General features: G+C 39.1%; 1 protein-coding gene across 2 annotated transcripts in view; it reads right to left on the reverse strand.

The window, feature by feature from the left end:
• Positions 1-11,938: 11,938 nt before the first annotated feature.
• Positions 11,939-14,198, reverse strand: part of PMP22 (peripheral myelin protein 22) — a 32,314-nt gene continuing 30,054 nt past the window's right edge. For both annotated transcript variants that reach the window (XM_025428323.2, XM_025428322.3), the window contains exon 5: positions 11,939-13,269. In XM_025428323.2, coding sequence (XP_025284108.1) covers positions 13,106-13,269 — 164 coding nt within the window. In that variant the 3' untranslated portion in view covers positions 11,939-13,105. The remainder of the gene's footprint in view (positions 13,270-14,198) is intronic.

Here is a 14,198-nt window from a genome sequence, read left to right on the forward strand (position 1 = left end):
AAAGAACTGGCAAGAAAAAGAAGAAAAGAAAAAGAAACTGAATGAAAGCAGGAAGGGAAAAGCAAGGAAAATAAGAGTCTTCATGAATTAGAAAAAATATGTAAAATTGATAAAAAATAATACTTTTAAAGAAAACAAGAGAAGGAAACCAAAATTAAGAACAAGAAAGTTAGACATGGAGGCTTTAAACTTCATATTAGGAAAGCCTGTATCATTTTAAAAAGCAAATCAGAAATCTGAAGAAAAATATATAATTTCCTAGAAAATATTGAAATCATCAAAATAAATTAATAGTTCAAACACTTAAATAGGAAACAAATTGGGAAACAGAAATTTGAGGAAGATACCAAGAGTGCTAGCGTAGCTGGTAGGATCACTATACAAGAGCCACAGAATTTCTCTGCTGGGGAACACCTGGGTGGCTCAGTGGTTGAGTGTCTGCCTTTGGCTCAGGTCGTGATCCCGGGGTACTGGGATCGAGTCCCACATCAGGCTCACAGGGAGCTTGCTTCTCCCTCTGCCTGTATCTCTGCTTCTCTGTGTGTCTCTCATGAATAAATAAATAAATCTTTAAAAAATAATGATAATTTCTGCTGCTGAATACTATCCCATCTTCCAAAAACCCATTAATATCTATATTCCAGAAGACCCATAAGGAAGCATAATAAACAAATCTTTATTCCTGTGACAGCCCTTACATAACCCTAAGATTAAAACTTATTTTAAAAAGCACATAAGAAACTTAAAAATCAATTTAATTTATAAGTTTAATAACTACCAAAAAAGCCTCAATAAAATGCCATTAAAATTTGTCAAAACAAATTCTCAAAAGAATAATAACCCATAAAATGTAGTTTTTATTCCATTAACAAAATGGATAAGTCAATATTAAGAAAACTAAAGTAACTAAAGGTAGAAAACATAGTATTTACCATAGTAACTAAAGGTAGAAAACAAAAAACAGGAGTCTTGATTAAAACTGAAAAAAAATTGGTAACATTTAATATAAATTCTTGGTCAAAATTCCTATTGAGAGTCAAGAAATGCATACTTATTGAGAGAAATTATTTTCAAATAATGATAAGCACAAGCATTCTCATTAAATTCAGAAAAAATAAGATAACAACTACTATCACAGGTCTTATTTGGCATGTTCTGAAAGTGTTAGATGATCAATAAGGTGGTCAAAAAAATTAAGAACTATAAATATGGGAAGAGAAAAAGGGGCACATTATCTCATTTTTCTATTTTTGCCCATGCATTGATTATCTATGTGAAAAGTCAAGATAATCCGAGAAATATTGAAAATAATAAGACAATTCAGCAAAGGAATCAAATATGAAACTGATTAGGCAAAGCCAATAGGCTTCCAACATACCCACAATAACCAACAATAAAATACAGTGGAATGAAAACCATGCATAAAAGTCAGAAAAACATGTAAATATCTAAAAATAGAATTCATATAAAAGTCTAGGATTAGGGGGCAGCCCTGGTGGCCCAGCGGTTTAGCGCCGCCTTCAGCCTGGGGTGTGATCCTGGAGACCCGGGATCGAGTTGCCACCTTAGGCTCCCTGCGTGGGCCTGCTTCTCTCTGTACCTGTCTCTGCCTCTCTCTGTGTGTCTCTCATGAATAAATAAAATATTTTTTAAAAGAATGTAGGATCAGTATAAAAAAAAGCAAAATATGTTCCTAAAATATAAACTAAGAACTGAGCGATTAGCATTTATTCATTGTCTGTACATTGTCAGGGAGAGAAAATTCTCCCTCTAACCAAGGTCCTCCAGCCGAACTAAGAATTAAATTTAGATGAGTCAGGTTAACAACAGAAGAAAAAGCCCAAAGTTTTATTATGCATGCACGGAGGTGCAATAATGAAATTGAGACCCAAAGAAATAATGAAAGCAGGCAGTTTTTATACATTTTAGGCAGAGACAGTAAATTTGTGAGAAATGTATAAGATAAGGAAAACAGGTGTTTAGGAGTTTTAACTAGTAAGGAATTCTAAAGCAGAATTTGGGCTGAGTTAGTAGATTAGCAAAAAGGCAACAAGGTTTGTTTTTACAGCCTTCTCAGCTTTAAACTCCCTATCTGGTGATAAGGATGTCTTTTTACTTCTTAATATATGGAGGGTGTTTTTTTTACACGGGAGATTTTTTTTTTTTAATTTTTATTTATTTGTGATAGTCACAGAGAGAGAGAGAGAGGCAGAGACACAGGCAGAGGGAGAAGCAGGCTCCATGCACCGGGAGCCCGACGTGGGATTCGATCCCGGGTCTCCAGGATCGCGCCCTGGGCCAAAGGCAGGCGCCAAACCACTGCGCCACCCAGGGATCCCTAAAAATAAAATAATCGATATGACAAAGTGACCCATTTTGGGGGAGCCTGGCCTTGGCCCCTACAACCTGCATGGGAAAAGATGTGGATTTTCTCCCAGCTAAAATTTATAAATTTCACATAAACTCTTTCAAGGTAAATAAAGAATTTTTGTTTTCAAAATAAAAGGGCCTTCTTGTACAGCAGCTTATAGCAGATAAATTCCTCTGGCTGGGAACAACTAAAAAAAAAAAATCTGGATAAAATTTTTTCAATATCTGTTTGAAAGTGTCATTTTGACACCAAGGCCACCAGGACGTGAGCCAACAGATCAGAGAAAAGGAAACCCAGTGAAGTGAGCCCACCACAAATCCCAAATTTCCCCATTTGCCAATTAATAAGCAGCAGATCAAGAGGATTGAAAAGCTGTCTGAAAGCAGATGCTAGGGGCAGAAAGACGAAGCCGTTTGTAGCACTTGGGAGGATTACAGACAAAACTAGAGTTTCGAGTTTACTAAGACATGAAGGTACATGATCCTGGAGAAAAAAAGAAATTGGAACAAGCACACCCGCTGCCCTGAGTTGCGATTCCCCTCCCTGCATTTGCGGTTTTGTGAATGGTACCCTCCCCAACCCTGAGCTCTCAGCAAAAAGCAGTGGCTAAGAGGGTGGTTTCTAATCAAAACTCCATTTGTATAAATTCCTAAGATTGAGATACTTCTCAGAAGGGCTCAATCCCCTGGGAAACCCCGAGATTATTTTAGTGAAGAAAGATGTTAACTGTTCGTCTTCAACATACTGTCTTGCTTTTGATTGCTCAGAAGGAATAAGAATCTTGTCCCTTAAATAAATAAATAAATAAATAAATAAATAAATAAATAACCCAAACCAGGAGAATCAAAGGTGTATTCCTTTTCAAACAGAAAGAACAGGCTCGATGAGAGAACTAGGAACAGCTGGAACAGATGGCAATCACTTTTCCTTTTTATTAACACCTTTATTGAGATGTAATTATCACAGCATACAATCAACCCATTTATTTTTTTTATTATATGAATAGCATGCCTTTTATCTTTTATTTTTTATTTTTAATTTAAATTTTTAAAATTTTTTAAATTTATTTATTTTTGATAGTCACATAGAGAGAGAGAGAGAGAGAGGCAGAGACACAGGCAGAGGGAGAAGCAGGCTCCATGCACCAGGAGCCCGACGTGGGATTCGATCCTGGGTCTCCAGGATCGCGCCCTGGGCCAAAGGCAGGCGCTAAACCACTGCGCCACCCAGGGATCCCTTTATTTTTAATTTAAATGTAATTTGCCAACATAGAGTATAACAGCCAGTGCTCATCCCATCAAGTGGCCTCCTCAGTGCCCGTCACCCAGCTACCCTATTTCCCCTATCCACCTCCCCTTCTGCAACCTTTTGCTTGTTTCCCAGAGTTAAGGGTCTCTCATGGCTTGTCTCCCTCTCTAATTTTTCCCATTTAAAGTGTATAGTTCTTGGGTCACCTGGGTGGCTCAGTGGTAGAGTGTTTGCCTTTGGCTCAGGTCATGATCCCGGGGTCCTGGAATCAAATCCCACATCAGAGTCTCTGTAAGGAGCCAGCTTCTCCCTCTGCCTATGTCTCTGCCTCTCTCTGTGTGTCTCTCATGAACAAATAAATACAATCTTTACAATAAAATAAATAAATAAAGTGTACAATTCTTTGTTTTTTTCATATATTAACTTCTGTGAAAAGATATGCAACCATCAAGACAGTCAATTTTAGGACACGTCTATCACTTCAACAAGGAAGCATGGTACCTGTGAGCTATGACAAGCCTACACCCCCATCCCCCTTTCCCCAGCCTTAAATAGCCACTGATCTGCTTCCTATCTCTGTCTAGTTACCCACTGTGGACTTTCAAAGAAATTGCTTTGTGGAATATGTAGTCTTTCGTGACTGACTTCTTTCATGCAACATAAATTCTCCAAGGTTCGCCCATGTTGTAGCATATAGCAGGACATCCTACCTCTTTGTGGACAAATAGTGTTCTGAAAAGTGGATAAATGACATTTTGTTTATCTGTTCTTCAGTCGATGGACATTTGGGGTGTTTCTACCTTTTGGCTGTTATGAATAATACCTCTATAAATACCTATGTACGAGTTTCTGCATTTTGCATGTTCATGTCTCTCAGCTATATTCCTAGAACAGAAATCACTACGCCATATGGTTTAATAAACACACTACATCCTTTTAATCCTTTGAGGACTCACAGTGTTTCCTAAACCAGTTGTGCCATATACATTGCCACCATCAGTGTATGAGGGCTACAATTTCTCTACATCCTCAACAACACGCGTAATTATCAGACTGTTTGATTCTAGCTAAACTAGTGGGTATAAACTAGTATCCCATTGTGGCTCTAATTTTCATTTCCTCAATGACTTAGAATGCTGAGCATTTGGTGAGGAGGGAGTAGTAGTGTTTACGTGCCATTTATATATATTCCTTGGACAAATGTCTATTCAAGTCCTTCACTCATGTTTTAATTGGGTTGTCTTTTTTATTATTGAGTATAAGGCTTCTCTATAAATATATTCTGGATACAGGTCCCATATCAGATACAGGGTTTGCAAATATTATCTTCTATTCAGTGGTTTATCTTTTCACTCTCTTGATGGTGTCCTTTGAAACACAATAGCTTTTAATTTTGATGATGTCCATTTTATTGAATTTTTCTTTTTTAGCTGGTGATTTTGGCATCATATCTAAGAATCTTTGCCAAACCCAAGGAAGATTACTGAAGATTACTCCCAAGTTTTCTTCAAGAGTTTTATAGTTTTAGCTCTTAAATTTAGGTCTTTCATCCTTTTTGAGCTAATTTTTATATATGCTGTTAAATAAAGGTCCAACTTAATTTTTTTTGCATGTGGATGTTTAGTTGTTCCAGCCCTGTTTGTTGAAGAGACTATTCTTTTCCTCATTAGCTGATCAGTTGATCATAGAATGTGATCAAGTATATGTGGGTTTATGATATACCATCACAGATATGTGGGTTTACTTCCAGATTTTCAACTCTATTCCACTGACCTATATATCTATTGTTGGGCTAGTACTGCACTGTCTTGTCTACCATTGCTTTGTGTAGCAAGTTTTGAAATCAGGAACTAGGAGTTCCTCCTACTATGCTCTTTTGCAAGATTATTTGGGTTATTTTGGATTTTCTGTCATCTATTTGAATTCTAGAAACAGCTTGTGAGAGGTGCCTGGGTGGCTCAGTGGTTGAGCATCTGCCTTTGGCTCAGGGCATGATCTCGGGGTCCTGGGATGGAGTCCTGCATCGGGCTCCCTGCAGGGAATCTGCTTCTCCCTCTGCCTACATCTCTGCCTCTCTCTGTGTGTCTCTCATAAATAAATAAATGAATAAATAAATAAATAAATAAATAAATAAATAAATAAAATCTTTTTAAAAAAGAGAATAACTTGTGAATTTCTATAAAGAAGTCAGCTGGGATTCTGATGGAAATTGCCTTGAAAATGTGAACAATTCAGGAGCATTCCATCTTACCAATGTTAAATTATCTGATCCAGAAACATGGATATTTTTCCAGTTATTTAGATTGTCTTTAATGTCTTCATCACTGTTCTATAATTCTCACTATAAGTTTTGTACCTTTTTTGTTAAATTTATTCCTAAGTACTTTACCTTTTTAAATGCTATTCTAAGTGGAATTGCATTCTTAATTTCATTTTTGAATCGTTCATTGCAAATATAGAAATACAATAGATTTTTGTACATTGACATTTTGTCCTGCTTCTGCTAAATTCATTTATTCTAAGAGCTTTTATGGGATTACTTAGGATTTTCTGTATACATGATCATTTATTTGTAAATAGAGATAATTTTAGTCTTCCATTTTAATCTTGATTTTTTTAACCTAATTTTCTTAATTGTCCTAGCTGAACCTCCAAGGTAATGTTAAATAGAGGTTGTAATCACAGACATCCTTGTCTTGTTCCTGATATTAAAGGGGAGGTATTCAATATTTTTCCAATAAATAGGATGTGAGGCATGGGTTTTTAATAGATGTTCTTTATTAGGTTGTGAATATCCTCTTATTCCTATTTTGTTGGATTTTTTTTTTATCATGAAAGAACATTGGATTTTGTCAAATGATTTTTCTAAGTCTATTGATTGAGATGTCATGATTTTTGCATTATTGTACTTTTCAACAACATAATTCCACTTGTTCCTTTTTCATAGTTTCCATCTCTTTATTGATATTCTTTATCTGATGCAAATTGTTATCATACCTTCAATTACCTCTTTAATCATGATTTCCTTTCATTGTGTGAACATGTTTATGATGACTACTTTATTTTATTTTTTTTTTTAAGGAGTATAGAATCTTTATATAAAAAGGGGGAATCAATAATATATATACTTCAGTTTTTGTTACACAAAAAAACAAAGACACAAGTAGCTAGTAAGTTACCCTTGTGGAAATGAAGGACAAGAATAAAGTAGAAACATTTTGCTGAACACTTCTTTATATTGTTTTTATTTAATCCCATATGAATGGATTACGTATTCAAAACTTATATATATTATATATGTCAGTCATATTGAAATATATCTGATTTTAATAGTGCTACCCAAAGTCTTCTTTAGTGAAACCAAAACAAAATTCAAAACTGGTTCTTACAAATCACTCTTTCTTTCTTTCTTTTTTTTATTCCCTGTTCCCATTAGGGTTTTTAAGCCTGATGTATTTCTTCCTTTGACTTAGAGAAGAAGATAAATAACTGTGCTGATGAGTGGCCTGAGGATTTGGGGTGTTCTATCAACAATATGGAAACCACTCTTTCCCCATTACTCTGGATATGGGTATCTGTCTCTGAGATACCAGCTTTTCTTAATGAACTGAGTGTTTTACTCTATAGATCACTGTTCTCGACCTGCTAGCAACACCCAAGTAGATCAACAGCTGTTACGTTTCAGCCCAAGACTGGCTGAAAGTAAAGGCAATGTCTCTCACATTGAGATGAATAGCACTGGGGTTCCAGGTATTTGCTTTTATATGCCAGAGCTTATTTTCTTCAGTTATAAACAGTGGTTAATACATCACTTGATTTAGTAATGCTTCCATGCAAAATATAAGAATTCCCAAATGCAAATATGTAGATGAAATAAAATAAAGTCTGTAACTTGCTGTTGACATATGAAATCCCATCAATGCCCCAATCTGGTGGGTTGATTTCTAGGTCTAGAGAAGAAAGGTGGCTGAGGTTCTGACCTGGGGTAGGTGAAGTGGGGAGTTGGAGGAAGGAGGAACCTTCTACTTGCTTATCTTTCCAATCTGATTTTTCTTTTAACTCTCTTCTTCTAAAGGGCTTTGCACTTGCTGTCTCTTCTGCCTAGAAGTTGCTGCCCTGGATCTTTGAATGTTTATCTTCTCTGCATCATTTAAATCTAAGCTCTAATTTTACCTCTTGAAATATACTTCTATTGTTTCCCCACATCCCCTATTATTCTATCACCTCCTCTTGTTTATCTTCTTTTTTTTTTTCTAATGATTTTATTTTATTTTTTTTTATTTTTTTATTTTTTTTAATTGGTGTTCAATTTACTAACATACAGAATAACACCCAGTGCCCGTCACCCATTCACTCCCACCCCCCGCCCTCCTCCCCTTCTACCACCCCTAGTTCGTTTCCCAGAGTTAGCAGTCTTTACGTTCTGTCTCCCTTTCTGATATTTCCCACACATTTCTTCTACCTTCCCTTATTTTCCCTTTCACTATTATTTATATTCCCCAAATGAATGAGAACATATAATGTTTGTCCTTCTCCGACTGACTTACTTCACTCAGCTGATGACTACTTTAAAGTCTTTTTCTGATAAATCTGACATCTAGTCTCTCTCATGGACAGTTTTTCTGTTTTTTTTCTGGTGTATGAGTCATATTTCCTGTTTCTTCACACGCCTCATAATTTTTTGTTGGAAACTGGATGTTTTAGATAATATATTATAATATATGTAATACATTATAATATATAAATATATTATAGCAACTCTGGATATGGCTCTCCCTACTCTGCTACTGTTATTCGTTTAATTACAAGCATACCTCATATGACAGGTCCTGTTTCAGACCACCACAATCAAGCAAATATCATAATAAAGCAAGTCAAGTAGGGTTTTTTGTTTCCCTGTGCATATAAAAATTGTGTTTACACTACTGTAGTCTACTAAGAGTGCAATGATGTTATACATATGAAACCTAATGGATACACTTTAAAATACTTTCCTGCTAAAAATTGCTACCATCTGAGCTTTTAGCAAATCATAATCACTGGTCACAGATCACCATAACAAATGTGATAATAAAAAAGTTTGAAATATTGCTAAAATTATCAAAATATGATATAATGACACAAAATGACCCAATACTGTTGGGAAAATGGTGCTGATAGACTTGTTCAACGCAGAGTGTTACAGACCGTCAATTTGTAAAAAAATTCAAGATCTGCAAAGAGAAGCACAATAAAATGAGGTATGCTTGTATTCAGTAACTGATTAGATTATTTTAGTGAGATCTCTTTCCTCCCCAGTGTTTAGCCTCTGATGTTGTTCTTCAGGGAAGCACAGCTTTGGAATGCTCACTGTTACCCTGGGATGTCAAGAGATTCAGGAAGCTTCTCTTTCTCTATTTTCCAGACCACATCCCACTATTAGATCCCATTGATTTACTGCTGGCTTCTCCACTGTTTTCAACAATGTCCTGGGTGGCTCAGTGGTTGAGCGTGTGCCTTTGCCTCAGGTCATGATCCTGGGGTTCTGGGATCAAGTCCCACATTGGGCTCCCCACTGGGAACCTGCTTCTCCCTCTGCCTATGTCTCAGCCTCTCTCTGTGTGTCTCTCATGAATAAATAAATAAAATCTTAAAATAAATAAAATAAACTGATCTACAAACTAATCCAGTCAATCCTTACTCCTTTAAAGGAATAGTTTCTGAAGTCAAGGTTTGATTTTTTGTTCTGATTCCAGAGGGTTCCTTTGATCTGTAGGGTTCTCGTGTTCTTTCCTGCAAACCAACTAGCCTACAGTTTAGAGTGTGTCTTGAATCTCCTCTCACAGTCTTCCCCCAGCACTTCCATTATTCTTGAGAGCACCTTGAGGCTTGAACTTCTTCACTCTTTGGTACAGATGAAGTCTATTCCTTGGAAGGAGAGTAGAAACTATTCTACCCAGGCAAAAATCTCTGAGCCAAGGCTCAGTAAGGTTGGTATAGCTACACAATAAAATACTAATGCAGAATTTTGAAAGAATTAAACTGAGCTCATTGAAAATAATGAAGTATATGCTGATATGAAAAGAACAGCATGATACAGAACAGCGTAAGTAGTTTGATCCCTTTGGTATACATTATTTTTTTTAAGTAGGCTCCATGCCCAGTGTAGAGCCCAATGTCAGGCTCAAACTCATGATCCTGAGCGCAAGACCTGAGCTGAAATTAAGAGTTAGACACCTAACCAACTGAGCCACCCAAGCACCCCCACTTTGGTGTATAGTTTTTAAATACTTATGGATTTCTATATATGGGCATTGTCTTTTTTCATGGAAGACATCATAAGCTATGTTTTATAGGTTATCTTTGGCAAGAGACTGGGGAGGGCAGAAAGAGGCTTTCACACATTATTTTTCCCCCTAGATGTCTTTAGGATGTTACAATACTAGATATATATTAATTTTTTTATGCCAAAGTATTACTTAGGTGGGGAGATTTGGGCCACTTTTGATTTTCTTTATTCTTACATGTATACATTTTTAATTTTTAGGTAAATATTATAAAGGAAGGTTTATGAAATGAAAGTATACTTTTCAAGGTACAAGCTCCTGAAGTCCCTAGTTTTCCCAATTACTTGTCTCACATGCTCCTGTAGCAATTTGTGCCACCTGACCCCATCTCTCCAAGTCACAAGCAGAGTTAGCTTATCATCATTGAAAACCTGGAAAGGGGGAGGCCTTCCCATCATAGATGTTCAAAGACACAAGAGCATGAGGTGCCTGAAGGTGGCTTTATTCTGGCGCTTGCTCCTCAAAGTGTGGTCCATGGACCAGGAGCATCAGCATCACTTAGGCACGAATTGGAAATGAAGAACTTCAGTCCCCACCCCGGACCTACTGAACCAGATCTGCATTTCATAGGATTCCCAGGTGATTCCTCAGCACACTGAAGTCCTGAAAAGCACTTGACTAGCTCCTGGCTGCTCATCCTGGCTATGCACTGTAATCACCTGCAGGGTCCCTTAAATCCATCAAGGCAGGGTGGGGCCTAACACAGACAGAAGGAATCCAAATCTCTGGGGTGGCCCCTGCATGGGAGATTCTAATGCTGGGCCTGGAATTGCAAATTTCCCAGAACAATCAACGTCTCCTTGTGATACACCTCAAACATTGCATCTCTGATAACCACTGATTTACAGAAGGCTTTCTACCTACTGCTCACTATACTAAGCACTTTATATATTCCATCTCTTTTTAATCTCTACAATCCCATAAATTTGGCACTGGCATGTTCATTTTACAGATGAGGAAATGGAATCTTAGAGTTTGAATAGCCTTCTGCAGTTGGTAAGGGGCAGAGAGCAGGTTCAAACCCAAGAAGCCTAATCTATATGTTCTTCATTACAATATAATTGTTTTGCCTATGCTCTCACTAAAATATTACCCTTTGTGATTAAGAGGTATATGATTCCAGGGGCACCTGGGTAGCTCAGTCAGTTAAGCATCCGACTCTTGATTTTGGCTCAGGTCTTGATCTCAGGGTCCTGGGAGCGAGCCCAGTGCCAAGCTCCGTGCTCAGCACACAGTCTGCTTGAGATTCGTTCTTCCTCTCCCCCTGTCCCTCTCTCCATGCATGGTATTTCAAAAATAAATAAATCTTTTTTAAAAAGTGTATATGATCCTTTCTCGATCCCTGATGCCCAGTTCAATGTAGGTACTCAATGAGAATTGGATTAACGTTGAGTGCATCGTGAGCTCAATGTATTACACACGTACGATATAATGTCAATGGGTAAAAACATCTACGGGTGAGACACAGCCCAGAAAACTGGAGCTAGATGACACAGTTGGCCCGTGCCCTCCCTCAGGACCACATCAGGCACTTAGTTGATGCCTAGTAACCTGAAAGTCTGGCCTCAAGTCTTCATCATGTAGACTTTCCGCTAAAACATACATCCCCTCCTTTTACAGGTCAGGGGACTGTGCTGCTCACACCAACATTCTCCATAGGTTAGGCAAATGCATGACATGCCTCCATCGTCCCCACATGGCTCATCACAGAAAAGACCACAAGAGAGAGGGCTGAGCTAAACGAACACTTAAGTCCCTTCCAGCCCATTTACAGTTTGTTTCAGCTGCAACTCCCAGGCCTCCCCAATTAGCAGACATCTTGCATAGGCTTATGGGAGGCATGACATGCTCCCTGTAGTCTGTAAAGAAAGCCAAGCCAAAGTGCAACCTCGACCATGAGCTCAACCTTGTTCTCTGCTGCAGCTCCTCTCTCCGCTCTGAAACGCACGTCCCACCCCCACCGAGGTCCCCACAAAATCCCAGGAGAGATCAGTGAGTTACTCTGATGTTTATTTTAATGCATCTTAGTCCACACAGTTGGTATAAAATCAGAAAAAGCAAAGCCGAAAAAAAAAAAAAGGTCTGGAGTCTTAGCATCAGAAGGGCACCGTATATACATCTACAGTTGGTGGCCAATACAAGTCATTGCCAGACAGTCCTTGGAGGCAGAGAACAGTCTAGACCCAGCTGAGCCCTGGGAATGCGCTGTCCCGGGGGGTCCAGAGGCTTGTCCTCATGCTCCGACCGTAAGAAGAATGTAGGAGCAATGAAGGCTGTGTTTATTATTCATTTATTATTGTAATAACTGCAGCCTAGCTAGGTACAAAAGCAGTTATAAACCATTTATATTACACAGAATTATTCAGGTCTCCATTCTACTTTACGTCATAAAATCGTTAATTGAATTTCCAGTGAGTAGTTTAGATGATTAGTGATAATAAGGAATGGTAAATACATAGCACCATTTCATAGGTTCGTTGTCACCGATTTCTCATCTAGACGTGTGACTGAGACACCCACCGTCAAGGGCAAGTATTCCAAAGCCACAAGCCGTTGTTTTTGCCAAGGGCTCCAGTTTAGGGGTTTTATCCATGTGAGTGGGAGGCTTCGCACGGAGGCCTGGGCAGTGCCCGTCTCTGTGCCCAATGCACTGGGTCCCCCACAGTTTAAGGGGTTTTGGCCATTCAGGGGTTTCTACCCACACTTTGGTTTTCTGAATGAGGTGGAGCGGAAGGGAGGTATCTTCTTTCAGATAAAAGGGAAGGGGCGAGATGGAGTTATTGTATGTCCGGGCAAAACAGAAAGAACAAAACACAGAACAAAACTACTGAGCTTGATTATACGGTTAAGATGTCAAGTTCCTTAGCTACGTCTTTAAGATTCAACACAAGGCTGATGGTCAACATAAAAAGCAAACAATACTATGTACATATATGTAAAAAGTGTTATAAATAGGTTTTATAAACCGTAGATATTATATACATCTTCAATCAACACTAACCCCCACCCCCCCTTCGACTGCTTTCTGTTTGGTTTGGTTTGAGTTTGGGTTTTTTGGCTAGCTCTTTTTTTTTTTTTTCTTTTTTTTCTTCAGGTTTCTGGTTTCCTTCCTCCCTTTCCCTATGTATGCTCAGTGCCTCAGACCAACTGTCTGGGCGCCTCATTCACGTTTCCGCAAGATCACGTATATGACACCGCTGAGAAGGGCCAGCGGGAAGGCCACCCAGGCCAGGATGTAGGTGAAGCCATAGGCGTAGTCAGAGTTGAAATGCCATTCTGGGTGCCTCACCGTGTAGATGGACGCTGCGCTCATCACGCACAGACCTGCCAAAAGAGAGGGACAAGTAGCATGAGGGAGAGGTCACAGTGAGGGGTCACTGTCTACCATCCCCAGTGCAGACTCCACAGGACCCTTGGTACCTGCCCCAGCCCCTGTCTGCCCTGGACTCTCTCTCTCTCTCTCTCTCATTCACACACACACACACACACACAACACACACACACAGACCATATCGCCCAATCTTTGACAGACAACACTGTACAAGAAAAGCATATCCGGTTCTGGAAAGAATCTGCTGCCAGATGCAGAATTGAGAGGAGGGGTCTCAAAGATATAGGAACATGGGAAGCAATCTGCTCTCTGCTTCTGACTTACATGCCCCAGACTGGCATCTCCAAGGCGCCTTGTCATCTATTCGGTCCCATTTCTGTGCCTCCAACTGTCACCAATTCCTAGTTGACAGGAGGAGGTGGCCAGCAATGATGTGGGTTGCAAGATAAACCCACCTAGCTCTTTCCGAGGAGATTTGGGTGGGGGAGCCCCTGGAAACCCGCGAGTCACTCTACAAATGGGTGGTGGTGTCATCTGAACCAGTAAGGTGAAATGACTGCCATTATTTGAGTGGTGCCAGGGCCGGAGCACTGGGCTCGGGGCAGAACCCAGGGCTGCTCAGCAGGACTGCCACGTAACTGATCGAGACAAAGGAATATGGAGAGAGGAAAAAAGGTGAGGAGGAAGGACAGGATATGGGTGGGAAGCAGAGAGAGTAAACTATCATTGCACTTGATCCCTTCCAATAGTTTCTGGTGCCCAAAGGTTGGTCTGAAGCCCAAAGAGGAGGAGAAGGTCATCGGATACACAGATAAAATCAGGCCCACCTCTGCAGCTGTTTGGCATTAAAAGGATAAGAAAAACCTCCACCTAGAGGCTCTTGAAGCAGACAAGTTCAAGAGTGATGGTCCATGCCCACAGT

The sequence above is a fragment of the Canis lupus genome, chromosome 5 (assembly GCF_003254725.2).
Source record: "Canis lupus dingo isolate Sandy chromosome 5, ASM325472v2, whole genome shotgun sequence".
Taxonomy (NCBI): Eukaryota; Metazoa; Chordata; class Mammalia; order Carnivora; family Canidae; genus Canis; species Canis lupus.